General features: G+C 47.8%; 1 protein-coding gene and 1 long non-coding RNA gene across 2 annotated transcripts; one reads left to right on the top strand and one right to left on the bottom strand.

Annotated features, from left to right (window-relative positions):
- Positions 1–1180: 1180 nt before the first annotated feature.
- On the bottom strand, positions 1181–9895 carry LOC102946021 (blue-sensitive opsin). Its single transcript, XM_007063507.2, has 5 exons — positions 9535–9895; positions 6326–6494; positions 3035–3200; positions 2009–2248; positions 1181–1312 (listed from the first exon to the last, which is right to left on the bottom strand). The coding sequence occupies exons 1-5, from the start codon at positions 9893–9895 to the stop codon at positions 1181–1183; spliced, it is 1068 nt and encodes a 355-aa protein (XP_007063569.1).
- On the top strand, positions 3343–26029 carry LOC122463482. The gene is made up of 4 exons (XR_006286900.1): positions 3343–3591; positions 15231–15324; positions 16978–17128; positions 25492–26029. It is a non-coding gene; the product is annotated as an uncharacterized LOC122463482 (long non-coding RNA).
- The last annotated feature ends 1823 nt before the right edge of the window (positions 26030–27852 follow it).

Here is a 27852-nt window from a genome sequence, read left to right as displayed (position 1 = left end):
TACACCCAGCTCACACACGTGCACAAGCGCCTTAGGAAGGGGGTTTAAAGCTAAACCAGAGTTTGCTCTGCCCGCGCTCTACCTACAGGGCTGTCTTCTAGGATCTGCATTATTCCCTCTTGCAATGAATCATTTGCAGTGGTGCTTGATGGTAAATACACTGAAAAGTCCTGCAGTTCTCTAACCACTGAGAGCTATCACCTCTCTGCCAGCAAGTTATACATGCTAGGATGCAGCTGGCACAACGGTAGGAGAGCGCGGTACCCACAGCTGCTTCCACTAGCATTGATACTGAATTATCATGGTCCACTCCAGTGGACTGAGAATGAGAATGGGCGCCAGGAACTCCTGACTTCTAATCCCAGCTCTGCCACTGACCCCTTCTATGGCCTTGGTCACATCACTACACCTCTCCATCTTGCTGTCTCTGCAATGGGAGCCCAAAGGGGTGTTATTTTAGAAATGGAGCCACAGCAGCAGCCCTTGAGGACTGAAGCAGCGCTAAGAAATGAGGCTGCTGGCTTGTTCTAGTTCTAAAAACACCCATCAAGCACCAGGGTTCTGGACAACTTCCCCTCCATTGTTGTATGTTACCACTAGGGCTATTTCACTGCATGTGACACAAGCTGCATCACAGAGTGTGACGCATGGGCAGCACAGCTCAAGGGGTTAGCTTCTGGGACCACTCTCTCACCAAAACTCTTCAGCCCCTGCCAACCTAAATCACACTTTATTTCCTTAAATCTATGTGCACAAGAGGGCGAGAGGTCATGAACAAGTGAGCGCAAAGGTCTGCACAAGTTGGTACTGGCTTTGCGTGAGTGTGTGCAGCAAGGCGTGCAAGGGTTTGCGTGAGAGGGCTCAGAATTAATTATTTGATATTTGCACGGCAGGCTGCTTGCGCAGGTGGTTTGCAAATGCACAAGTGAGCTTTTGCATAAGTGGGTTCTATATGTGCACAGCTATTTGCAGGGTGGGGCCACATTCAGTATCGACACCGCTATTTTCACAGGTGAGGGCTCTCCTGTGCACACCTGAGCAGGTGCGATATGTGATGATGGGTGTACAAGGGAGTAATCGCATGAGACAAGTTCGTGGACCAGAGGGTACGTGGGTGCGTCAGTTTCTACTTCTTGATCCCAGAGCGTGGCACGTCCCCCAAGTTCAAACTGTCCATGGTCTATGCTGGTGACACTTGACTGGAGGAGACGGAGGATACCTCGGTCTTGCTCTGGGATACGGTCGAGGAGACGTCATCATCCCCAAAGGGGTTCTTACCGCAGCAGATTGTGGTGATCATGCAGTTACGGAACTGAAGGGAGAGAGAGAGAGCCGTGGCACCTTTGCACAGCACATACATCCACGATGGCCAGTGGAGCCGTCCCTCTGATCACCAGACAAAGAGCACTTTGCTGGGTTACGTATAATACCTCGCCCACTACAGAGATGCTACCACCCCGTGGCGAAATGTGGCAGCTGTTCCAACTGCATAGGCAGCACTAAACAAATTAAGGCAGAAAGCGACAGATACCAGATTCAACTGGAATTTGTTCTGGGACTGGAATAGCAGGGGGGTGCTATTAGGCAGGAGGAAGATGCATCTGCACAGCTGTGGTGAAGCTCACGACTGGAGTAGCAAGAAGACTGTACGTCAGGATCAAGGTGTGTTGGCAGCACCGACACTGGACTGGGATAATAGAGGGGCTGTAAGTTGGGATTGAGGTGCGCTGGCAGAGCTGGGTGGTGTCCCAGGGAGTGGAGTAGCAGGGGTGCTGCAGGTTGAGATCAAGGTGCATTTGGAGAGCTGAGTAGAGGGAGCCCAGGGATGGAATAGCAGGGGGGGAAGCTGCAGGTCAGGACTGAGGTGCATTGGCTGGGGACGCAGAACTGCGAGAGCAGGGGGTGCTATAGGCCAGGTTCAGGGTGCACCCTTAGAGTTCTGGGGGAAGCCTAGGACAGGAACAGCTTTGGCAGGGAGGTTTCCTCTGCCTGGCCCTGGGAGTCTCACCTGTTTGTTCATGAGGACATAGATGATGGGGTTGTAGAGAGAGGAGCTCTTGGAGAAGAAGGCAGGCACTGACATGAGAGTAGCGGTGAATTCCGCCCCCTTGTTGGTGAAGATCCAGAATGCCACCAAGGCATAGGGCGTCCAGGCCATGAGAAAGCCCAGAACCATTAGGATCACCATGCGGGTCACCTCCCTCTCCGCCTTCTGGGTGCTTGCGGACTCTTGCTGCTGTGCCGCTGCCTGTGGGAGAAGGAGAGGGCAGTGAGCCAAGGAGCATATTGCGCAGGGCTGAGCTGTCTCCCACCAGGCAAGCTAGAGAGAACTGGGTATCTGACATGGCTGGAGTCAGGGGACAGAGAGCAGGTCAGAACCCCTTTGCTGGGAAAGCTGACCCCTGGGCCGAAGACGTTTCAGTTGATATTGCGTCATGCCCAGAAGGGATCTAACCACTGCACAGAACATGGATGAGATCCAGGGGCAGGGGCCAGCTCCACTGCTCTGAACCCGGGCTAGTTCTGGAGCACAGACTAGATTTACACATGGAACGTGGAATGGCTCGCACCCAAGGCAGCACCCACCAAGTCATAAAGTGCAGCCGATAAACTCTCTTACCTAGAGAAAGGAGAGGCTGAAAGGGGCACACGCATGACCCTGATTTGTGCTTGTGGAGAATCATCCCTGCTTTCGATCCCCCTGTGAGGCTCTGAGCCCCCTCACCGCCCGCTGATAAATTATGGGTGTGAAGTTTTATGTCTCTTGCCTCTCTGCTAAGCCTGGGCCTGTCTCCAGAGGAGATGGGGGAGTGAACAGAGCTAACACCGGGGGCGATTCATAGATTCCAAGGCAAGAAGGGACCACTCTGATTGTCTAGTCTGACCTGGCCAAACACATGCAGGCTTGTATTGCCCATTGGATGGTGCTGCTGGTGCTTCAGGGAGCCTGTTCTCCAGCTGAGGACCAACACCCTCTACCCTCTCATGCTCGTCTCTCTTCGTCAAACCCTGAGCAGCTCAACCCACACACTACCTCTCGGACTTTGCATATGAGCCGCCCGTAGGAGAAGAAGATGACCACCACCGGGATGATGAAGTGGATCATGAACATGTAGAGGACGTAGGATTCGTTGTGGTAGTCAGGGTTGAGGGTGTAGTAATCTGGGCCACAAGAGCACTGCATGCCCTCGGGTATATACCTGCGGAGTGAGAGAGCAAGCAAAACAGAAGGGTTAGGTCGCGCATTTCACGGGGGCCCCCGTGAATGGGGCTGCGTTGAAACTGGTGAGGTGACCTAGAGTCTCTGTGTCTGCAGCAGGGTGTCTTGCCCATGGGCTGGAGAGCCTGCGGCTAAGCCAGCCCTTGATTGCAAGATGAGCCCCACAGGAGAGCAACCAGGTGATTCCAGTATAAAAGGCAGCAGGCACCTGCAGGCAGGGTGTGTTTGAAAGCGTAGCTGAGACTTCCAGAGGCAGGAGGAAGCCTGGCAGTAACCCAGGGAAGCCCAGAACACAGGAGGTTGTGTGGTGCTGGAGCTGGGGGAAGACAGCACTGCAGAGAGCACGCATGGTTCTACAGAGCCCGAGCCAGGTAAAGCCTGTGAGTGGACATTGAAGAAGGGAAGATGGGGAACTTTGTGTGCGTTTGGACTTCTGAGTTCTGGTTTTGGATAAACTCAGTTGCTAGCCGGGGGAGAACGGGGGAAGAGTGAATGAAGAGATTGAGCTCAGAAGGTCACTGGAGCCTAAGCAAGTTCGTAGAGGGGCTTGGATGATGGGGAAGTAGAGGCAGAACAGCCACAGAGGCAAACCTCGCCACGATGGGTCACTCGGCAGGCACGGAGTAGCCACGGTGCTGCATTAGCAATTCCTGGAGCCTCTGAGAATGATAGCACCAGCCAATGGCGCTGTGGCCAGCCACTGTGTGTGCTCCTTCCAAATTTCTCGGCCCATGCCCTTCAATCCTGACCTGTAGCCCCCACCCTCTGCAATGCCAATCATAGAATATCAGGGTTGGAAGGGACCTCGGGAGGTAATCTTGTCCAACCCCCTGCTCAAATCCTGGGCTCCCCATGCCCAGCTCTGCCAATGCACCCCCTCTGGCATATTGGTGTGAGGCAGAAGTGCATGCTTCCACATGGGGCTCTGGTGAGCCTGCTGCACTCCTTCTCTGGGTGACGGGAGCTGCCGTGCCCCAGGGCCATGCAGCCCGGGAGAGGATCATGCAGGGGCGGTGATTCATTCAGAAGAAGGCGGCATGTTTGCCGTTTGCTCTGCGCTGACACATTGCACTTGGACATGTAGATATCAGTTTGTTGTGACAGACGCTCTCTCCCATGGGGAGCAGGCGATTTATTCCCGTCCCTACACGGCTGAGCATTTGGCTGCCATGTGCCACCTGTTATTTCTCCTGAGGAGCAGAGATGACGGGGAACCTACTATGGCTCAGTGCAGGTATGAACTCTGAGGCGTCCTGGACTCCCTGCTGTTGAGAGGCTGCGTCCCTGACCATCTTGGCTAATAGCCATTGATGGACCTATCGTTTGCGCCTGTTTAAATTTTTGCCTGTAGAATTCAATGTAGAATAAGATTCTTTCCATAGGCTTTTCAGAGGAGCCTACAGAATTCAAAAGAGGATTCTTTCCCTGCTGTAAAATTCTATAGGAAGGATTTTGATTTTAATTAGACCTATAGGATGGATCTCGTCCTCTATGAACTCCCATAGGACTTCGGAGTAATATTAGTTGTGGGTCGAGCTTGGGTTGTGGGCGAAGCTAAATGGACCCCGGTTACATTTCTGCAGCATCCTATTGGTTTCATCCCTAGTCAGTTCTTTAGTGCTTTTCCATAAAGAGAGAGATTTGTGGGGGGCGGGGAGGGGGTCCAAACTAAAAACCCCTCTGATATTTCTTAGTTTATCAGATTTTGGGTTCCTATGACTCAAAAGCAGCTTTGTTACTTTTAATAGCTAATGTCCTGATCCCTGCAGAGTCATGTAAGTAAATTTACTCAAGCAAGTAACCCCATTGACTTCAATGGGTTTGCTGCCAGGAGTAAATGTAAGTCTTTTTCGGGATCAGGTCCCAAATTTGTGCAGCAGGAGGGCTGTGGCGAGGACAGTTGCTTTGCCTGTGCTGGAGGGGAAATGACAAGTGAATTCATGTGAAAGACACCAGATTGACAGCCCTCCTTAATGCTCAAGTCCTGTGTTTATCCACGGAGTCTATACAGCAGAGGCTTCCCATACTGTGCTTCAGTCCTGACCACCCAGCTCCTGGCCAATGTGATATTTGGGCTCAACTTGAAACAATAAGGTCTACGCCACGTGTAATCTTAATCTTAATTCATTGGTTTAACTAGGATTTACTGTTATATGTAAGGATTAGCCCCGGAAGCTGCCATTGCGGGATTGGGCCCCTAACTCTTCTTCACTCAGAATTCTGCTCTTGCTAGGTTAGTCTGCAGTGACTGCTGGAATGGGGACAAGTATGTGCGTGGCTGGCTCCCCGGAGGAGAACACAGCTGTTCGACAGAGCGCAGCTGGTGGCCTATGGCATTAGACAATTGCATTATGAGCAGACCGTGCTTCCTCCTTGCTCACAAGCAAATACAGAGAGTCTCTTCTCCCTTTGCTTGGTGGCCTGGGCTCCTTTGTCCCTTCCCCTCTGCGGTAGCAAGAAAAGAGCATGTAGGTCTGTATTTGCCCTTCCTGTGGTGAGTTCTCACTTCCTGTGGTTGGGCTGATCAGAGAGCTTTCGGGACTGGAACAGCAAGGGAAGGGGTTGCAGGTCGGGATTGCGGTGTCCCAGCAGAACTCTGTGTGGGACTCAGAACTGGAATAGCAGGTGGTGATGTTTGGCCAGAATGAAATGCATTGGCAGAGATGGGGTGAAACCCGGGACTGGACTATCAGGAGATGCTGAAGATCAGGACTGAGGTGGTGCCTCAGCAGCGCTGTATGTGGGGAGTCTAGGACAGGAATAGCAGCGGGGGCTGTCGGGTAGGATAGAGGTGCGTTGGCAGAGCTGTGTGAGGAAGCTTGTAATGCCCAGATGCATGAGGTTACATTTTCAGGAAGCATCCCAAAGCACAGAGTCTGATTCTGCTCTCATTAACGTTGGCATTAATCAGGAGTAAGTCCTTTTAAGTCAATGGCATTACCCCAGTATCAACCCAAGATACACAGATCAGGTTCAGCTCCATAATTGCTTCCGTGCTTCAAGGGCTCATGCATAGGGGGACACCTGGGTATTTGGGATTCGAGTATTTAGATAGCGGTCTTTGTCCGGATGGTGTAAATACTGTCTGTGTTTCGTATTACTCACCTGGACCAGCCAAATAGGGGTGGAGCAGCGCAGGAAAAGGACATGACCCAGGTAAAACTGATGCCCATCAAGGCATGGGTGGCAGAGAAGCGGAAATTGCCCATGGGCTTACACACCACGATATAACGCTCTATGGCCAGGACAACCAGCGACCACAGGGCAACCTGACCTGGGGGAGAAAGAGACAGACAGAGCAATCTAACATGAGTGAGCTGTTAAAAGACATTGGGGACAAGAACTTGTCTAAACCTGCTCTTATCTAAACAGAGGGGAAGGATGGTCTGGTGGGTACAGTACAGAACCAGGAGTTGCGTCACAGGGCTGAACTGGATCCGGTACCCTGCAGCTTCCCCATCTCACTGTGGCTTGAGCAGAGTCTGCCTTTAGAGTGCCTAAGAGTCTGCCCCCAAAATGGCCATATAAAAAGCCCAAGGGCCTTTTGAGTCTCTGAGTGTCTTGTTTAGGGCCCTGGTCATTTGTCATCCCCTAAAGTCAATGGGCCAAGTCTCGACCTGGTGTGAGGAAATACGGCTCAAGGCGTGAACCCTCGCTTGCACCATGTCTGAACCTGTCCTGCTGGCTCTAAGAGTCTAAATGGGTATTTGGTATGTGTTCCCACTGCAGGAGAATGAGCCTGGGCAGGTGCTGGTGTGTTTATTTATCAAAGGATAATCAAACCTTAGGGGATTATGAGTGTTTAGCCTGTGCCATAAGCCTGTTAATGCCCCCAGCATGCGCTCATCCAATGATAGCTCCCCCCTCCGTTCAGCTTTCACGAAGAACAGTGGCTCTTGCGGCTTCCCTTTAGCATAAACTTTTTTCTTTCTTTCCCCCCACAGTTGTGACTCTCCTTGTTCTTTGCTGGGTAGAAATGGGAAGCCTGGATAAGACAGAGGGCCTGAAAGAGCGTGAAAGGTTAGAAGCTGTTGTCAGGCACAGAGATGGGGCCTTTTCACTGAAGGAATTAGTGATGACACTAAGTGGCCCTTCTTCTGCTCCCTAATATAGACCTGGCCCCATTTCCAATCCCTGGCATAGACCAGATTTGTTGAGCCTCTTTTCCTGGTGGCAGGAATATCCCCATTGCCTCAAATGTATTCAGGAGAGAAAATTACCCAGTGAAATTTTAGCCTTTTTTTTTAAAACTCCTTGCATTGATTGCAAACTGTTCCCTTCAAGAATTTGCTCTCTGAGCTGTGTTCGGTTGGCCGGATAAGTCCGCAGGTATCATCTCTCTTTGCTGGTTGGATGAGCACAGAGATGTAAAATTAATTCATGTTGCTTGGAAATAGACTTTTTTTGCAAGCGGTTGTGCCACTGAGAGTCGATCGCAACCCTGCTTGCAGGAGTGAAAGATCAAAGAGCCATGAGTGTGGTCAGATCAGTTGGGTTTGAAAACACCGCTGGATAGTCACTGGAAAATTTCTGCACTACTTGTGCAGCTCTGCTCAAAAATATAGACTGAACCCTGTTTCCACTCCTTGAGACTGACCATGTCATTTTTACTCTTATTGAGAGCAACCATATCTTCCTTCAGCTCCCTGATACACAATTAACCCTCATTCTGCTCCCAGGTTTAGACCTTTCCTCCTCTTCCATAAGCACCAAGCTCCTCATCTCTAGCCCAGAGGAGACTCATTTTCCCTTCCCAAATACAGATGGGGTCATTCTATCCTTCGCTGATACTGATCAGATCTTCCTTCTCCTCCCAAATACTGACCTGCCCTTTCTCCAGTATAAAAAACCTGTCCTTGCTCCAAACTGCAGCATTGCTGCTGTAAGATGCATTGCTTTGGACCACTGGTTTTATATAACCGTGATAGCATCTTCCACTGGGAACCTGGGGCAAGTTTACATGCTCCTGGAGTTCTTACTGTTGCACCAAACATTATTTTGTATTCCCCATGACAGCCCTAGTTATTGATGTCTTCCACTTCTCCACGGAACTGGAACAACATGGGGTAAGTTTCCCAGGCACTCTTCTAAAGAACCACCCTAAGGGAATTTCAGTCTCTTGGACTTTTTAGTCCTGGACCCTTCTGCTGAGGCTACCAATAAGGGGGCCCAATTAAGGTTGGTTGTGATGCTGCCTGTCAGGGGATAAAGACCCACCCATTTGACACAGGCCACTGACTTGGTCTCCGATGTGGTACTAATGTCTGGCCGGGTTGACATGACTAGCATAGCCCAGGAGGTGAAAGCCTTCGTATTAGGGGGCAGTACTCAAACCTGGGCATCTGCCTTCAGGTGCTCAGTTCTGTACATGAGTGCTCCCAGCAGCACTGCAGATGCTCAAATACACGCGTAAGTCACCTCAACCCGATGGCTTCAGGTCAGACCATGGAAGGAAGAGTCATTTTCAGTCAGGCTGCCAATGAGTGTTGAGAGTGACCTGCTGGGAAGGGCTTCCACACAGAATTCAGCAGGGCTCATTCTAAACAGTGGTGGAAGATCTTGCTAAGACCATGGCAGTTTCCAGATTAATCTCAAGATGTGCTTGCCTTCGTGTGGACCCTAGCGATGGGCTCAAACCCAGCCCTTTCCAATTCAAACACCCCTGAACTTTGGGTCCCAGATCCTTAGCTGAATTTTGCGGCTTGGGCTGATTTCTTTTCATTGCCTCCTTTCTGAAACTCCTGGTGTGGTTGCAGTCATCATGGACTTCCAGGACAATTTTTAAAAGTCCCCAATCTATTTTGGGCATGGCTCATAGCTTGTCATTGGGCTGGTTCTCAAATCACTGTGCCATACTGATGTGTGAGGATGTAGCATGGCCGTTTCATTTCACCATGTGGTACCTTTGCATTACAATGCAACACACCCTTCCGGGAGTGGGCATAATGTACTGATGCCACATAAGGCATGTCTACACTGCAATTAGGGGATGTCATAGCTAGCTCAGTGTCACCAGAGCAGTGAATCTGCGGCAGCATGGGGCTGTACAAACCTGCCTGGAACCCTGGGTAATTACTTGCGTGTCTAGCCCGTGTTGAAACGTGCAGTGTCTAGCCCACTAGTGCAGCCAAGAATCTTTCAGTGAGGAGAAACAGACTGAATGCAAGCCATCTGCCTGGATGGCATGCTTCCAACTGGAAATAAACCCAGGGCAAACTAGACCTTCCTTTCGCTCCTCCTTCCTCCATCCAGGCAAGCGCATGCATCATTCCCCCTTCCCTGAACATCCTCAGCTCCCGCCTCTGAGCTCTTACCTCCCAGTGTCGCAAAGAAGCCCTCCACGGCACAGCCCATAGGCCCGAAGATAAAGTAGCCGTTCCAGGCCGTGTAGAAGGTGACAGTGAAGCCAAAGCAAGCCATGAAGAGATCAGCCACCGCCAGGTTGACCAGGATGTAGTTGAGTGGCTGCCGCAGCTTCTTGTGCTTGAAAGTGACAAGGAGGGTGAGGAGATTGATGGGGAGCCCGGTGAAGATGAGGAAGAAGATGTAGCAGCACACGATTCGGTACTTCCAGGGTTCAGCTAGGTAATACTGTGGGTACTCAAAGGGGCTCCGCACCAGCCCTGTTTTATTGGAGAGCGGCACATAGAAATTGATACCTTCTGTCCCGTTCATCCTTCTGTTATTTTAGCAGCTGCTTTTTATTATTTAATTGTTTCTTTCTTTTTTAAAAACCAATTTAATTCTATTGTCGACCTCAGTAAAAAACAATCCCCCCACCCCCAACAGAAATCCTTAAGAGAATGCAGAGCTGGTGTGTTGTCCCTCATCTACATCCCAGAGCTGGCAGCGCCAGGATCCCATCGGGGTTTTTATATCCTTCGCCCACTTCTGCTGGAGTGGAGGAGGGAGTGAGGGTGGGAGGGGCGGATTAGGGTCTAGGCTAAGTTTGTATGACAAGGACAACGGGATTGAGAGGGGCTGATGGTTTAAGCGCCCTCTAAGCAGCTAGTTGGCCCCAAAACCTGCCTTAAGGCGTATTAATTTCCATTAAGTGTTTAATATCTTTGAAGGAATTTGGTTTATTTGGAAGTGAGGTGAGGCAGGAGCAGAGCGGTAAATTGACAGGTGCTAACCATGAAAGAATGATAGGTGAGTAGAACGGTAGAACAGAGACAGGAGTATTGGAGAGGAATTTCTGTACCCATTTGAATTCGACGTAAATGGTAACCCTTGTGACTGCCCAGTAGCTAAGAAGGTGAGCTGGTCAAATTATTTGAGAGGAAGGATGGTTCAGGAGTTAGTGCACTGGCTTAAGACTTGTGAGACCTGGGTTAAATTCCCAGCTCTGCCACCGACACCCCATGTGGCCATGGCCAAGTCACTTAGTCTCTCTGTGCTTCAATTTCCCATCTGTACAATGGGCTCTGTTCCACAGGGTGGGGGGTCTAGTGGTTAGTGTAGGGGATGTGGAGTCAGGACTCCTGGGTTCTATTTTTTACCTGCAATTGTTTTTGCTTCTGCAATTGTATTTGTTAGTTGCCAATATTCAGCAAATAATTTGGAAAAGCAATTTCTGACTGCTGGGTTGTTTGTAATCTGCTTGCTTGGACTGTTCAGTATTTGATATTTGCTGTGTGTGGTTGGTCACTTAAGTCACATGGTATTTTTTCTGCTCCCTCACTGGCTTGCTGTCTGAAACTTCAGACAGAAAACAGGTTTCAGAGTAGCAGCCGTGTTAGTCTGTATTCGCAAAAAGAAAAGGAGGACTTGTGGCACCTTAGAGACTTAACAAATTTATTTGAGAATAAGCTTTCGTGAGCTACAGCTCACTTCATCGGATGCATTCAGTATTTTCCACTGAATGCATCCGATGAAGTGAGCTGTAGCTCACGAAAGCTTATGCTCAAATAAATTTGTTAAGTCTCTAAGGTGCCACAAGTCCTCCCTTTCTTTAGACAGAAAACAATGACTCTCACCCTTCCAACGTTCAGATTAATAATTGTTCATGCGAAAATTTATGAAATGTATGGGGTTTCATGAACATCTGAATACTCAAAATAGTGAACTGGATTCTGAGCAGAATCAGGTCCTCTCACTGCAGGTTCTGGCCTCATAGTAGGGACGGCTGAAGCAGCAACACTTGGATTTTGGATCGTAGCCGCAGAGCTTGGCAAACCTGAACCCAGACCCAGACTGGCTCACAATAGAATAGCATCTGAATAGGTGCCTTGGAACATTGCAACATTAGATGTACTTGAGCGATATCATCAGCTTTGGGCATGTCCACATGTTGGGAAGCAACCAGCCTTTTTCTTTTGCAAGGCTCTTCTTGACCAACCACTGCTGTCCACGGCCAGCTCCTGCCTACCTCCTGCCCTTCAGGAGGAAGTTATTATCATTGTTTACTGGGATGCATTGTGGTAGCATCTATTAGCCGTAGTTATGCCCAGGAACCAGTTGTGCTAGGCATTGTACAAACACAGAACAAAAAGACTGTCCCTGCCCCCAAAAGTTTATAGTCTAAATACGTACTGGGGTTTCTAGGCTGACGTCTCAACTGAATTACTTTGTAAGCCAAATGCTGTTGCGATGCCAGGCTGCCAAATGGAACTAGCAAGAACAAATGCAGATGGTTCTGCTGGGCTCTCATTTCCATGCAATCCTTTCTTGCAGCCCCTGGTGCAGCTTAGCTGGGAGGTGGATTGCACTGGGTCTTTGTTGCAATTAGGTTTCTGAAGTATGTAATTGAACATCTGATCCTGCACTTGGAAAACCCTAGTGCTTTGAAGGGATACAGTGACTGGGAAATGTCTCCTCCTTCCACTTTGCATGGTGGGCTGAATGTATAACCCTGTCCCCTCACCCTGCTCCTGCCCTGCCTTGGGGGATGAACTTTTTTAAAAAAGGATATCATGGAGTCAGATCCATTGACTCATTCCACACAGACTCCTGGAGGAACAGCTACCAGAGGGTAATGAATTCCATTGCCTGCTGGGTTCTTGAACCAGAACCCCTGGGCATGTTCAGCTCCGAATCCAAACTTTGTAGCTTGGGATCATCCATGTCAGATGGATCTGAACCAGAACTCCAGCTCTGAACCTTCTCAGATTTTACAGAAGTTTGAATCTGGATCAGAACCACATGGCTAAATCTCTAAGCATTTCCAAACTGGCCTCGATTTAAACCAGTGATTTAGAAGTGAAAAGCTCTATAGCCCCTTTCCCATGCCCTGCCCTATCATGTCATTTTGCCCTAGAGATTCTGAGGACCATGTCTTCAAAGAGATACATGCCAACAAGCGTGCACATGACCGGGGTGCAGAACCACCAGCACGTCAAAGTCCCAAGCATGCATTTGCACGTGTGTTATTAAAAGGGGTGGTTCATATATTTAATCCCCTTGAGCCAAACAGTCTGTAACCTGAATTTTAATGAAAATGTTTCCGGTTTGTCATTGGTAGAAGGATCATATCTTCCCAGGTCAGGAACAGGAGAGCATTGTGAAGTCAGTTAAGTATCACTGTCCCCATTTTACAGATGAGTAAATCAGGGTGTATTGAGTCATCACAATGAATTGTTATCAGAGCTGGGAAGAGACCCCAGGAATCCTGACTGCCATGCCCAGTCCCACCAGTTCCCACCAGTAGGTCACATATCCTCCCAGCTGTGGAAATAGAACCCAGAAGTCCTGACTCCCAGTCCCGTCGCACTGTAACCCTCGAGAACACTTTATTTAAGGCCAGTGGTTTTCAACCTTTTTTCATTTGCAGACCCCTAAAACATTTCAAATGGAGACGTGGACCCCTTTGGAAATCTTAGGCATAGTCTGCGGATCCCCAGGGGTCCATAGACCACATGTTGAAAACCACTGATATAGGCAGTAGATGACTCCTGTTGTCTCTGACAGACCCAAGTGGCCTGATCCTGCTGCCTGCTGGAAGTCAATGGTAAAACTCCCCTAATCTGCAGTGGCCCCCACTTCTCCCTGGAGGTGCAGTAAAGGTCACCCATTTTCCCAGTGGTGCCTCCCTTCATTCCTGCACTCCGCTTCCCTTCCCAGGCTTGGGGAGGGAAAAGCACTGTGGTGGCCTCCCAGCCCGTCCCCTTTCCCCAGAGTGGCTCAGCTAGCCACATTAGGTGGTGTATACAATTCATTACAACGTACTGGCCAATTAGGAGTCCTCAGGTCTTTTCGGCTCTGCTTCCACTCCTTGACCTGGACTGCCCTGCAAGAACCTGTCTCGTCTACGAGTATGCCATGGCAAGGCAATAAGATGGTTGAATTAACCCAGCTGGGCCTTTCCTGGCCTCTTTAACTCATTCCAGAAACTGCAGCTACAGTGGGTCAGCATTTAATTTTGCAGAAAGCTGGCATATCTGTCTGTCTATATCCATATATGTTTGTCTGTCTGTGCTCATCAGCATAATATCTAAGCATGGGGAAACATGCCACCAGGTTTCACAGGACACTAAATACCTAATTATTTGTGTTTTGTTTTTCTTGGGCTGTTTTCTATTTTTGCATCGGGGATGAAATACTGTATGTGTCACCCAGATTGAGGCGGGCATGAGTCCGAGTCCCAGTTTAGTGTCCCAGTTTATAGGAGAATGAGTCTACTACAGCTGCTAGCTAAAGGAGTTGCTCCGTTAGCAGTAGTGGCTTGTGCTTTTAGCACTGAAGAGCCAGGGTTCAAACCCTGTTGTTCCCAAGCCTGGTCATTATATGCATTCCGTGCTTGGCTGAGCACCTTCCTGTAAAGTATTGCAGATGGTGGAAATAGAGTGACAAGAACCAGCTCTCATATTATTTCAACCCCGAGGCGGAGAAAAGCCATGGAGCTCCACAGCCAATTAAGGGTTCATTTAGTAGACTTGGGTGGACACAGCACTGAAGCGTTATTATTGTTTAGCAGTTATATTACAGCACTGCCTAGAGAGGCATCAGCTAAGTCAGGGCTCCATTGTACTAGGTGCTGTACAAGAATTGACGGCCTGACTCCCGCTGGGAAGAGGAAAATACTGTTTGCACCAGCCCCTTAAAAACCTACCGACTGTAGACTGACTCCCCTGGAACTTGGTGCAGGCTGTCCCCAGTGACTGGAATGCTGGTAGCATCCCTACCTGCCTGGTAAATGCCTGCTTGGGTACTATTCAGAACTGTACCCAGGCAAGGAGAACGGACAGCAAATCAACCAGCAGCTGGAGAGGCTGGTGAATGATCTGAGGTGGCTGTTTGGAAAGGAGAAGGTCTGGAGATGGCATGAGAGAGAGTGGCAAGAAAAAGTGTGTCTGACCCACACTCAAACTGAGGGAGTAAATGGGAAGGAAAGGAAGGTTTCGCCCTGACTCCTCAGTGCTGAATTTGAGTCAAGGGGAGGTTACATCGCGCTGTGAAATCCGTCAGAACTGGGTCAGAAGTAGCCCCAAACTCATATGCTCTCTTCCTTGTCCGAGCTCCCCACTTTTAGTTCAGGATGCTGGACGCTGCTGCAATGGGAGAACTGCCTAAGGCTTCTTAACAGAGCTCTCCTGCTAATCTGTGACATATGGTGGCGTACATGACCCTGATCTGTTAATGCTGTAAGCTTCGGTCCCTTCCCCCCCGCCCACCCTCCTCAGAAATGAGGTGGATGGAAAAAGTCCGCATCATCTCCGTGGAGAAACTAGATCGTCCCAAAAGCTGTGCGCGCGTGGGGCCAGGGCGGAGGGAGGTTTAAGACGGAGCTGAAGGGCAGGAACGGAAGGCCAAGGGGTAGGAAGAATGGTATCTTTATCGCTGGCATGCTCTGATCCTCCAGCTTTGGACTGAAAGGATAGAGAAGTAGGACATGGCTGGCGGAGACCAGAATAATCAGGTCATTGAAACCAGGGGTGCCCTGGGGTAAGGATTCCAGATAGGCAGGCTACCCCCTTGGAAAGGGGCTAATGCCATCTTGATACACGAGCGAGAAGTAACTATGGTGCACCAAGTCACAAAATGATCCAGCCTGATTCTTTCTCCTCTCTAGACTCTCCTCGGGTTCCTCGCTGGTAAAACACAAACATCCCTTCATTCCAGAGAGCTCCCTTGCCATCATGTGTCGAAGACGCATTTCCTTGAAAGTATTTTATACCCCTCCTGAAAGTGGCAGAGGTTTCTAAATGTACCAAAACTGGATTCCCCCACAATGCGTCAATTTTTAAAAGGTTCATACTTCAGGGTCCATTCAGATGAGCATCCAAAAGTTCATATGTTTCTCTGAACTTTTGTTTGCAAACAGGCAGCGGCCAGTCTAGCTATAGGCAATCTAGGGAGCTGCCTAGGGCAGCAGATTTTTGGGTAATTATCTAGAGTGGCTGATTTGGCCTGGCTGCCCCTTCATCATAACAGAGGTGTGACTGGGCCAAATTTGAGTGTATGGTGTTGTGACCTGGTACATGGGGTCACAATACCACTCAGATTTGCTCCTGTCACCCTGGGTCATGAGGGAGGGGAAGCTGGGCCCAATCTGCCACCTTAGGCCTACGAGGAATGGGGCAGACACTGAAGTTTTGCCTAGGATGGCACATTATCTTGAGCAGCCTCTGAAAATGTGGGCCGGGAATCTCACGGGAATGTGCATTTCCACCTTCCAGACATATTTGCATGAAAATAGCCATCCTGACAACATTTTTGTGCTTCCATGTCCTCTCCTTAGAAGTGTAGACACACAAAATGAAGAATAATTGGGGAAGGAGGAGGAGGATCTAAGTCAGATATTTTTGGACTTCTAAGAAAGGTTCAGCTGGAGTTTGGGAAGAAAGTCATATGGTATCCAAAGAGATTCACATACGTGGACCAGTTTACATGAAGGACTAGCTAGAAGTCCCTGGACTTGTATTCAATTTTGGAGGATGAAAGTCAAGAGGATTGTATGTGGATTTGAACTTAGGTCTCCTGAGGCAAAAGGCTGGAGTAGTAACTCAGTGTGCCTGCATCCTCACATGTTTATGGACATGAATGTTACCTGATTTAATCTGATACCATAGAAAAAGCTCTTTGATTTTCAGTAGAAGTGGGCTCCAGCCACAAAGTTCAGACCTGGATCCAATTCCAAATTTTCATAGAGGTGAAGGATGGATGAATCCAGAGGTAGACTGACCCCTTTTAGAGATGGGATTGAGCACAAAATATGGGAAATATTGTATGTGTTGAATTTAGATCCTGTGTCTGGATTTGAACTTTATCAAAGTTGTCAGGTATTGAGATCAAATTCCAGTGGACACCCATGCACCAGCCTGAAGCTACAAAACTAAGGGAAGCTAATAGAATTTTCAAATTCACCCAAGTCTCATGGGCTTTCAGTAGCACTTAGGCTCCTAAACCATTGAGGTGTTTTTGAAAATTTTACCCAGTTTTACATATAATGTCCAGATGCTGGTGAATTGGTAGGCTCCATGTTTGCTGGCACCCAGAGATAAAGTCTCGGGATCAGATACCCAGCGGATGTAACTCAGATTAGCCCCATTGACTTTTATTTGGGCTCCGGTGATGAGGCTGGCAGATGTCTTTCCAGCATCATCATTCTTTTCATGAGGTCAGTTTTCTCCCTTTGCAGCCTAAGGTTAACATGTAGGTAGAGCAAAGATCAAGCTAGGTGCGGCAAGCTCTGGTCCTTGGTTGACATGGATTTAGAGTTCTCACTAGGTCAGCAGCAGTCAAAGCGATACCTAAAGGCCTCAAGTCAACTCGGAGGAGGAAAATGATACAGGGGAGGACGGCTGGTTTTTTTCCAGGATGTGAACTTGGATTCCCCCAACCTTCTATGCATCAGTAATGAAAATGGAAAGTGATAGCTTTAATCTCGTATCTGTTAGGCCAGGAAACCTCATATGACACCTCTTGGAGAGATCTGCACAATTTAATGAACATCATCATACCAGACAGGTAAACGGGAATTTGGGCCCTGTCTGGCAATTCCACCCCCTCCCCACCCCACACACACACTTCGGGATGCTCCTCCTAGGTGGTTGTATAGTACGCAGCACAAAGGGGCCCTGATCATAATTGGGGTCTCTAGGTGCTACCGTAATACAAGCAATAATAGTAAATGGGAAACCTTCATTAAAAGGCTGTGAAATGGGTTGGACTTGGATGAGAGGCTATATGCCAAATGACTTAAATCACTGCATTGACAGCCCTGGGGATCCCAGTTCTCTTCTGTCTGCAGAACCAGGTCCTGCAGGAGGAGGGATAGTGATTAAGGCACTGGACTGGGACCCAGGAGGCCTGTGTTCAATTCCCAGCTCTGCCACAGACTTCCTGTGTGACCATGGGCGAGCCACTTGGTCTCTGTGCCTCAGTTCGCCATGGGGGTAATAGCAGTTGTGAGGATAAATGTCCATTTGTGATTGGCAGGTGCTCTGATACAGTGGTGGTGAGGGTCACATAAGTACCTAGATAGCAACGTTGCAAACTCCCCTACAACTCTGATCCACCTGCCTCCTCTAGGGTTGAGAGGGGACTTTGGTGTCCCTGGCCCACTTACTCTTTGTCCTCTCTGAGAGAGAATCAGGAAGGAAGCGGCTGTATTTGTGATGGGGATGCTTGGAACTGAGACCGTCCAGATCGTTTCACACAAGCTACCATCAGATGGCAACAACTTTCAGCCTCTATGATGACTGAATTCAGAGAGGAAAAGTCCTCTCTCCTGTTACCAACCACTCTATGCCATCTGGTCCCCCAAATTGTATCAGACCAGATCCTCAGCTGGCGTAAATCGGTCTAGCTCCATTGACTTCATTGGCATGGGCACCTGTTTACATAGCTGAGGATCTGTCCCCATAGTTCTTTTGCAGCTGAATTTTCATCAGGCGAAAGCCCAAACTTTCCCAGAGTCTGAGTCACAAGCAGCTCAAGTCATGATCCCTACCAAGATCAGAGTTGTCTTGTTTCTTCAGAGGTCAAGGGCATTGTAGGGCAATACAATTCCTGCTTCCCTGCCTCGTTCTGATTGATGCCCCAAATTCACCCCCTCCCAATCTGAAAGGGTCACATTCTCAGTGCTTGCTCTGTAATGGATTCCTTCCGAGCCGTGTCTCCACTTTCTGCCTTTCTTCCGAATGCTGGACCCTTTCAGGAGCCTGGTGTGGTTAGCTTGTGAACCTCAACGACCATCCCCTTCCCTGCTTCATAACATCCTCTCTCCCTCTGACCGGTGTGCAGAGGTTAACAAAGAGAAAACGATTTAGCGCAGGCCAAAAGGGAAAGGCTTTGGTGGCACAATAGGGTTTGAAAGGTGCATGGCCGAGAGGAGCCGTGGGAAATGATGGAACAATGTTACCGCTGGCCCAGCTGTATGGTTTGGTGACTCTCCGATGAGGAAGGAGGCCTTTGTGTCTTAAATAACAGGAAAAGTGATTTGTCCCCTGTGCGGTGGGAAGATTCTAAGTGAGCAAGCTGAGTCGAGGCAAAAATTCCCTGTGTAGTCCCGCAACGTCAGCCCACTGACTCTCTCCAGCCCTTTCACAGCTAGGGCCTGATTCAGAGGCCTGGAGTACACTAGAAAATTAAATCGGCTTAAAAACGTCAATCGGAGCATGAAAAATCCACCCCCCTGAGCAGTGTAGTTAAGACGACCTAACCCCCAGTGCTTCTGTTGACCTAGCTAGCGCCTCCAGGAAGTGGATTATCTACGTCGACAGGAGAACTGCGCCGCTGTAGCATTTCAAGTGTAGACAGGCCTTCAGTCACAGTAAGGCCCCTTCAGCTGCTGTAAATCTGCTGCAAGGACTCTACGCTGGCCCTGCTCCCAGCATGGAGGGGTGGGGGTATCTAGCTAAGATAATTAGATGGCTGTTACCATAGTGACTTTAATGTTTTTATCCTCCCAATGTACCCATAAGGCAGGGCTCTTGTCCCCATGTTACAGATGGGGAACTGAGGCACAGAGAGGATAAGTGACTTGCCCACAGTCATACAGGGAGTCTGTGGCGGAGCAGGGAATTGAACCCAGGACTCTTAAGCCCCTGCCTAGAACCCAAATCATTAGAGCATCCTTTCAACACATGTAAAGAAATAAAAACTCATCAGGAAACAAACAACCCTTCCCCAACCCATACAAGCCCTGACCCCAGAATCCTCCCCACCCCAAAATAAACTCAAAATATAAAAATTCCACCCCATTAATGCTTGCAGCCCTCTGCTTGTCCCCGCCCCTCCAAACAGACTCAATGTGGTACAATAGGCTAGTCTTCCGCTAGAATGTATTTTGGCAACCTCAGTGAAGGCATCCGACTGCTAATCTAGCAGCTAGACATGTCAAACTAGGAATATTGCCACCCACGGTAAATCATGTGGATAAATGTGAGCGGAACTATTTGTGGGTGCAAAATTATGCCCTTAAAACCAGAAGCCAGTGCTGAAAGCCTGGCTCATGGTGCAGATTTTTGCTATGTGCATTTGGCCAGGTTTATAAATAATGCCCTGACCTGGATACCACTTTTCAGAAAGGTTTGTGCATTCCTCCCAGGGAGGGAGAGGGCAAATCTGGGACTGCAGCATTCTTCTTTGCCTCTCCCCCCCCCCCCCCCCGAAAAGAAGTCCCTCTCCCCAGGACAGATAGGAACTGTGCGTAGCTGGTGAGCTGAGCTGCTTATCCCTGGCTTGTGAGCTCACCTGCCGGGAAAGGGGTTAAAACGAGATAAAGCCGGAGTGTTATGGAGACCATATGGAAGGGGAAGAAAACCCTTTAGCCTGTAATTGGATTCATTCCCAGAAGCTCCTGGTGGAGGTGAGCCTGAGTGGAAGTGACAGGTCATGATCTGTGAGGTGCTGTCGGCTGTGTTGCCCAAAGCAGGATGTGTGTTCACAAACCAGTAGATCAGTCCATTAGGCTGGATCAAATAGATTTAAATGTGTGACAGGGAGAAGTAGAGCACAGATCTATATTACAATTCAGTTTGGTGTTTTCAAGTCTGGATTAACTACTGCAGGTGACGGTTCTAAGCAGAAGCTCCTAGCCCTCTGGCGGCTAGAGAAACGCACGTGTTTGCAGGGTGCAGATCGTTCCTCTTTGGCCTGCGTGGTTTATCTGTATTCCAGGCTTTACAGGGTTGTTTTCATTAGGAGGAGAAATCGATGCTATGAGTCAGGTACAGTCTTGTTTATTTACAGACAGACCCCACCCCCCACCCCCCCAAAGTCCTGGTTCCCTCAACACACTACTGAGTGTTCCCTGAACAGCAGCAGCTTGCTCAGAAATCTGTGTTGGGCCCACCAGCGGGGTTTGTGCCCAAGACTTGCTGTCTGTGTTCCTCTCAGGGTCCTGCTCATAGTGCCTTCTCCAGACTTCCTGCTGGAATGCACAGGTTTGCAAGGTACACTGCAAAAATATAAGAGCTCTCGAAAGATCAGTCAGTTGCTTGTGTTTTATGAGGATCAAGCGTACCCCATCTCCCCTCTCATTCATGGGCCTCCCCGCTCACCACTACTGATCAATAGCATCCCTGGGACAGCCCCAGCAATTGCTGACGTGGAAAAGTAGGGTTCTCTGGGACACAGTCATCTCCTGCCCACAGAACGAGGGATCCCAGAACAGCTGCAGATCTTGGTCTTTTTGTGTGTGGCACTGTCTGTGTTTTTAAAAAATCAGGAAAACAGGAGGTAGTATATTTTATTGCCTTAGAAGACACAGATTAGATAATATTACTTCATATCTAGTATATTGCTACATGACATGGGTATTGCTAACCCAATGCAGCACAAACACATTGTCATGTGTCCGTTAGCTGCTGTGAAACAAACCAAAGACATCTTCTAACATGGGTGATCAGTGATGCAAGCAGGAAAATGTTGTCTGTTCCCATGAGGCCTTCCCTCGCTTGCTGCTACCGAAATTAACTCTGAGCAAGCTTTGCTCTCCTTTCTAAAAATATCACACAATAGTCTAGAAGGGGCAGGGCGAGCAGCAGCATTGCCGAGTGGTAGAAGTAGAGGAGAAGGAATCAGGAGACCTGAGCTCTGTTCCTGCCTCTCCCATTGAGTCACTGTATTAGACCAGCATGTTCAGACTTGGGTGCCATCTTTAGGCACCTAAATAAAAACTGCCTGATTTTCAAAGGTGCTGAGCACCCACAGCGCCCTTGGTCTTAAATGGGAGTGGTGGGTGCTCAGTACCTGTGTTGTTTGTTATCTATTATCTCTAGTGTGGTAGCATCTAGGAGCCACAGTCATGGATCAGCACCCCATTGTGCTAGCTGCTCTACAGACACAGAACAAAAGGTTGTTCCCTTCCCTAAAGACCTTCCAATCAGGCCATTTATTTAGGTACCTAACTATGGATGGTTTGACCCCTTTGGGCTTCACCTCTTTGTGCCGAACTCTGAGAGATGTGTATAAGAATAGCTCAGAGGTGTGTTGTGAGGTTTAATTACTCTGTGTGAAACATTCTGAGATTCTCAAATTATAGGTGCAATACAAGTGAAAAACATTAATTAATGCCAGTTTTTTGTGAGAAATTTTGAAGAAAAAAAAAGTTTTTTGGGGAAAAAAAAGGTTTGTTTTTTTCAAAATACCCCAAGAATTTTTTTTCCAGTTTTTCACTTGGGGTTGGGGGGAATGTTTTTGAGAAACATTTTTGGTAAATAATTTTGGATTTTGTTTAAAAAAAATCTCATTTCAACAACCATATACCAAATATTTTTTATCAAAAATAAACCAGTAAACTGAAAACTCTTCCCAAAAGATATTTACCAAATAACTTGGGATAGGCGGGGCCTGGGGGGATGTCAGAATTGGAAAATTTCAACCAAAATGAAAATGTTCATTTTGCCAAAAAGCCATTTTTCACTGAAAAAATGTTTCAGCGGAAAAAAAATATGACCAGCTCTAGGGGCAATGCCAGGAGAAACAGATCTAAAGTACAGAGAGGCTGGCACTGGAATAGGGACTGGTAGCTGCCCTCCGTTAAAATGAATCCTCAGGCCTCTAATTTTGGAGACGCCTGAATTATTTATCCTTGTTTACGTGGGGGAAGCACGTTCTAAGCTTGTGTTTCAGGTGCTTTAATTTTGCCCTCTTTTCAGTGCCCTCCTTGTTTTAAAGCCTCGTCTGGAAGTACTCCAGACCACCTCATGCACCTTCTCTCTTTGCCCTTTATCCCGTAATTGGATTCTTTCCTTCCTCTCAGCTCATGTTGGCCTCCTCTCAGCCCCTTTACATAAGGGGCCTGATTCTCTGCTGCCTCTGTGTAGTGGATGTAAAAATGCTGCCACAAGCGGGAGTGAGCAATGAATTCTGATTTGGGAGCAGGTTGGACCCAGTTTGCATGGGTGCAAAGGATGGTGCAAGGATGCAAAGTTGCGGGAAATGTGGGCAGAATCAAGCCCTGTATTGCCACTCTTTGGACCTGATCCAAAGCGCATTGAGGTCACAAGAGGTGCTCTGTTGATTTCAATGAACATTAAATCTGTCCATTTTTGCAAGAACCTTCTTCTTTGCAGCTCATGCCATCTGAATCCACTTCCCTTTCTCTCTGAGCATTGCTGACTCTTCATTTCAAATGTAAGTTTCTTTTCAGTTTGTCTCTTGCCTATGCCACTTTCTTTAATGCTATTATTTGTATTGTGATACCAACTATGGACCCTGATCAGGATTTGGGGCTCCATGGTGTTAAGTGCTGTACAAACACATAGAGTGAGACCCCCAAAAGCTTATAGTCTAAGTATATAGATGCATAGAATTAAAGGCCAGAAGGGACCATCATGATCATCCACTCTGACCTCCTGCACATCGCAGGCCACAGAACCTCACCCACTTGCTCCTGTAATAGGCCCATAACCTCTGGCTGAGCTACTGATGTCCTCAAATCTTGTTTTAAAAACTTCAATTTACAGAGAATCCGCCATTTACTCTAGTTCAAATCAGTGAATGACCTGTGCCCCACGCTGCAGAGGAAGGTGAAAAAAAAATATCCCAGCATCTCTGCCAGTCTGACCTGGGGGAAAATTCCTTTCTGGCCCCAAATATGATGATCGGTTGGACCCTGAGCCTGTGAGCAAGACCCACCAGACAGACTCCTGAGAAAGAACTCTCTGTAGTAACTCAGAGCCTGCCCTATCTAGTGTTCCATCTCCAGGCGTTGGAGATACTTGCTAATAGCAGTCACGGATGTGCCATATGCCATTGTAGGCAACCTCATCATACCATCCCTTCCACAAACTTATCAAGCTCAGTCTTGAAACAAGTTAGGTTTTTTGCCCCCACTACTCTCCTTGGAAGGTGGATCCAGAACTTCTCTCCTCTGATGGTTAGAAACCATCCTCTAATTTCAAGCCTGAACTTGTGGATGGCCAATTTGTATCTATTTGTTCTTATGCCAACCTTGGCTCTTAATTTAAATAACTCTTCTCTCTCCCTGGTGTTTATCCTTCTGATGTATTTATAGACAACAATCATATCTCCCCTCAGCCTTTGTTTTGTTAGGCTAAACAAGCCAACCGCCTTGAGTTTCCTCTCAAAAGGTAGGTTCTCAGTTTTCTCAGATCATTCTAATAGCCTTTCTCAGCTCCTTTTCCAGTTTGACAAAAACCACAAGGAGTCCGGTGGCACCTTAAAGACTAACAGATTTATTTGAGCATAAGCTTTTGTGGGTAAAAACCTCACTTGATCTGAAGAAGTGAGGTTTTTACCCACGAAAGCTTATGCTCAAATAAATCTGTTAGTCTTTAAGGTGCCACCGGACTCCTTGTTGTTTTTGTGGATACAGACTAACACGGCTACCCCCTGATACTTTCCAGTTTGAATTCATCTTTCTTAAACATGGGAGACCAGAACCACACACAGTATTCCAGATAAGGACTCACCACTGCCTTGTATAATGGTAATAACACCTCCTTATATCGACTGGAAATAACTTGCTTGATGCATCCTAGGATTGCATTAGCTTTTGTCATGGCTGCATCATATTGGTGGCTCATAGCCATGCTAAGATTGACCAACACACTCAGGTCTTTCTCCTCTGTCGCTTCCAACTGATACATTCCCAGCACATAGCAGAAATTCTTGTTAGTCCCTAAATGCATTACTTTGGACAATTACAGTTCATCCCATTTCTATTACTGTACTTTCAAGGTCATCCAATTTTTCTTGTATGATATTCCGGTCCTCCTCCATATTGGCAATACCTCCCTACTTTCTGTAATCTGAAAATTGTATTAACACCCTCCCACTTCTTGTTCCAAAGTCGTTATTGAAAATGTTAAATAAGATTGGTCCCAAGTCTAACTCTTGAGGAACTCCACTAGTAGCCTCCCTCCAGCCTGACAGTTCACCTTTCAGCATGTTCTGTTGTAGTCTCCCCTTTAACCAGTTCCTTATCCACCTTTCAATTCTCATATTAATCCCTATCTTCTTCGATCAAACCAATAATTTCCATGTGGAACTGTATAAATGCTTTACTGAAATCCAGGTAGATTAGATCTACTGCATTTCCTTTGCCTAGAAAAGCAGTCATCTTCTCAAAGAAAGAGATCAGGTTGCTCTGGCATGATCTGCCTTTTGTAAAACCGTGTTGCATTTTATCCAAATTATCATTTAATTCTAAGTCCTCGACTACTCTCTTTCAAAATTTGTTCTAAGACCTTGCATGCAGTAGAGGTCAAACTACTGCATCACCTTTTTCCCTTTCTTAAATACAGGTACTATATTTGCAATTCTCCAGTCATAGGGTACAACCCCTGAGTTAACAGATTCATTAAAAATCCTTCTGATTGCATGAAAGACAGCGGGTAAATACAACAAACAAACAGAATGGAAGCAGAAGGTAACGAGACTATTACGAACAGCATGATAATTCTTTTTCTCTTCCTTTGTTGATATTTATTTTGTAATTCCATAACTCTGCTGTTTAACTTAAGAATTTTGAGGTTGTTTGTATGAAAGAGGCTGTACTTTAATCACTGGATGGTGCAGTTCATTCCTTAGGCAAAATTCCCCTTCATCTGAATGGGAGTTTTACCAGGTTTGGGAGAGATCCTGCCATCAGGCCTTTGAATCCATACAGCCCAGATTGCAGGATCAGGGGGTGAAATCTTGGTCGCAGTGAAGCCATTGGGAGCTGTGCCATTGACATCAATGGAACAATGATTTCATGCAGGTTGCAGCACCATGTTTTAGCTCTGAGTGATTCTCTGCACTTCCTCATGCGTTCTTTGAATCCCTCTTGCCCCACCTTGTAAGTGTCCATCCACGGTGTCAGAGCTAAATATTATTATTCCTGTTGGAGTCTCGCCTCTCTTTTCACCCTGCAGGCATGTGGCTGGATTTCCTCGTCTCCTTGCGGAACGAATTAATGCCCTACCGGTCTGAAACAAGATAAAGAAATAAATAGAGAATTCTTATCCCTAGTTGCAGATAAACTGCAACATTCACCACAAAGGATTCCTGGAATGAAACAGGCACCTCTCCATTGAAAGTGCTGATAAATCCTATGCATCCAAGGCTGGCTTAATCCAGCTCAAGCTATCGGAAAATCTCTAGGGACCCAGCAGCACTGAGAACAGCTATTTCTTGTCATGCTACAGTTCTCACATTGACAGATAATCTCCTTGGGCCAGGCTGACAAAATGCTCAAGATTGAATCCCGGGGTTCTTTCCCCTATGGGTTTAGACATGTTCCTTCCTCTGGCAAAAAGTCCATTGGTTTCAGGGAGGGTTGTGCCCAAGGAAGGACCTGGCCTGGAGTTCGGTGATCATGTTCTCCTACCGGCTAACCAGGACCTCATTTTGCATCCTCGGTGTGAGAGAGACTTCCATACGTCATCTTCCGGCTGATTTGGCTGTGCAAGAAGCCCCTGCGAATGAGCTATTCAATGCACTTCTCGGTGCCTTAGCATTTCATCTTGCTATGCTTAACCTGCTCTGTTGTTCAGCATGGGAACAATGCAGGGGAGGAGAGGGGACAGGGAGAAGCAATAAGAAAATAAAAGGTCAGAGGGTGCCCAGTGTGTAGGAAGGCTAAATTGCACTTTTGTGAAATCTAATAAATATTCTCTGGCAGTGGAGAAATGAACTCTTTTCTGAAATGCTAAGTGACTTACCTGCTCCTAGAGTCAGGGCATAGGATTCAAATGGTCAGATGCACACGATGTTTTCCATTTACCAGCCTTCCCCTAGCTGCCTGTGGAGGATCTAGCCTGGTCATCCATTACATGTGTGACAGATATCGTAACCCTGTGCAGTATCCTGAAAGGCTTTTGTAGTCAATTTATGTCTGACTGTGTTCTACTCCAGGGGGGAAAGTTGCCACAGCTCTTTCCAGCAATAAAAAACGTGGGGGTTGGTTAAGGTGAATCACATTGGTGTTAACTCCTCCAGAGCGGTATATCCCCCCGCCCTGGGGAGGTTTGAATGTACTAGTTCAAACTGATTTTTCCAGAAACCAGCAGAAGGGAGTGAGTTGTAGAAGGGAAGGTTCCTGACTCTCAGTTTTATGTTCATGTCACTTAAATAATTAACCAGATCTCAGCTGGTCGAAATCCGTGTAACTCCATCAAAACCAGTTGCTGATTTATACCAGCTGAGGATGTAGTTCTAGGTTTGTAGTCGTTTGGAAATATCAGTGCTGTAAGAGTTAAACGGATTTCTGCATTAAGCTAAAGCTGGGATTGCTAGCTTTAAAATGGATCTTTCCACCACCAGGTCCTGAGATGACAGCTCATTCAAAATTATTCCCACTGCTTCCTTTGACACCCATTTATAGCTTGGATGCAGCTGATGTGGGAGCCTGATCCAGAGCTCACTGCAGTCGATGGGAAGACTCCCAGTAATTAGGCCCTTGGTGCTCTGGATTTGGTACGTAAACCTGGCAGACACTGTGGGGAGAGAGAAACAACAACAGATAAACTCCGCATTAATCTATGGCATCAGTATTTGCTGCTACAAGCAGGAGTGTGAAGTGATGTCTGAAATCAGCAGGAGCTAAATCCTGCTATTGATTCTCTCTCCCGTCCCGTGCTACGCACCAGTGAATTAACATGAATTACGCTGCCTGAGTAGTCGGGAGAAATTTAACCAGTGTACTTGGAGGGGATGGGGCCAGGAGTTTGTCTGTGCCTTTGAAATATTTATGCCACAAATTAGCATGTGTTCTAAGCCCATGAATTTCAAATATTTATATAGCTTTAATATTAAGGAAAATGTATTAAAATTTCCCATAGGCGTTTTATTCATTAGTAAGGCTCAGCACTCGTAGATGACAGTGCCTGCTTGGTAATGCATCCATGTAACAGAGTGCAGAAAAAAATGGGAGCGTGATTTGTCTAATGCAGCGGTTCCCAAACTGTGGGTCGGGACCCCAAAGTGGGTTGCGACCCTTTTTTTAATGAGGTCACCAGGGCTGGCGTTAGGCTTGCTGGGGCCTGGGGCCAAAGCTGAAGCCTGAGCCCCACCAACTGGGGCCGAAGCCTGAGGGCTTCAGCTCTGGGCTGTGGGGCTCAGATTACAGACCCTCCTTCCCCCAACCTGCCGCCTGGGGCTGAAGCTCTTGGGCTTCAGCTTTGGCTCCCTCGCCTAGGGCAGCGGGGCTTGGGCAGGCTCAGGCTTTGTTCCCCTTCCTGGGGTCATGTAGTAATTTTTGTTGTCAGAAGGGGGTCACAGTGCAATGAAGTTTG

Source organism: Chelonia mydas, chromosome 21 (genome assembly GCF_015237465.2).
Source record: "Chelonia mydas isolate rCheMyd1 chromosome 21, rCheMyd1.pri.v2, whole genome shotgun sequence".
Lineage (NCBI taxonomy): Eukaryota > Metazoa > Chordata > Testudines > Cheloniidae > Chelonia > Chelonia mydas.
Note: the sequence above shows the minus strand (reverse complement) of the source record. Positions and strands in the feature narration are given on the sequence as shown.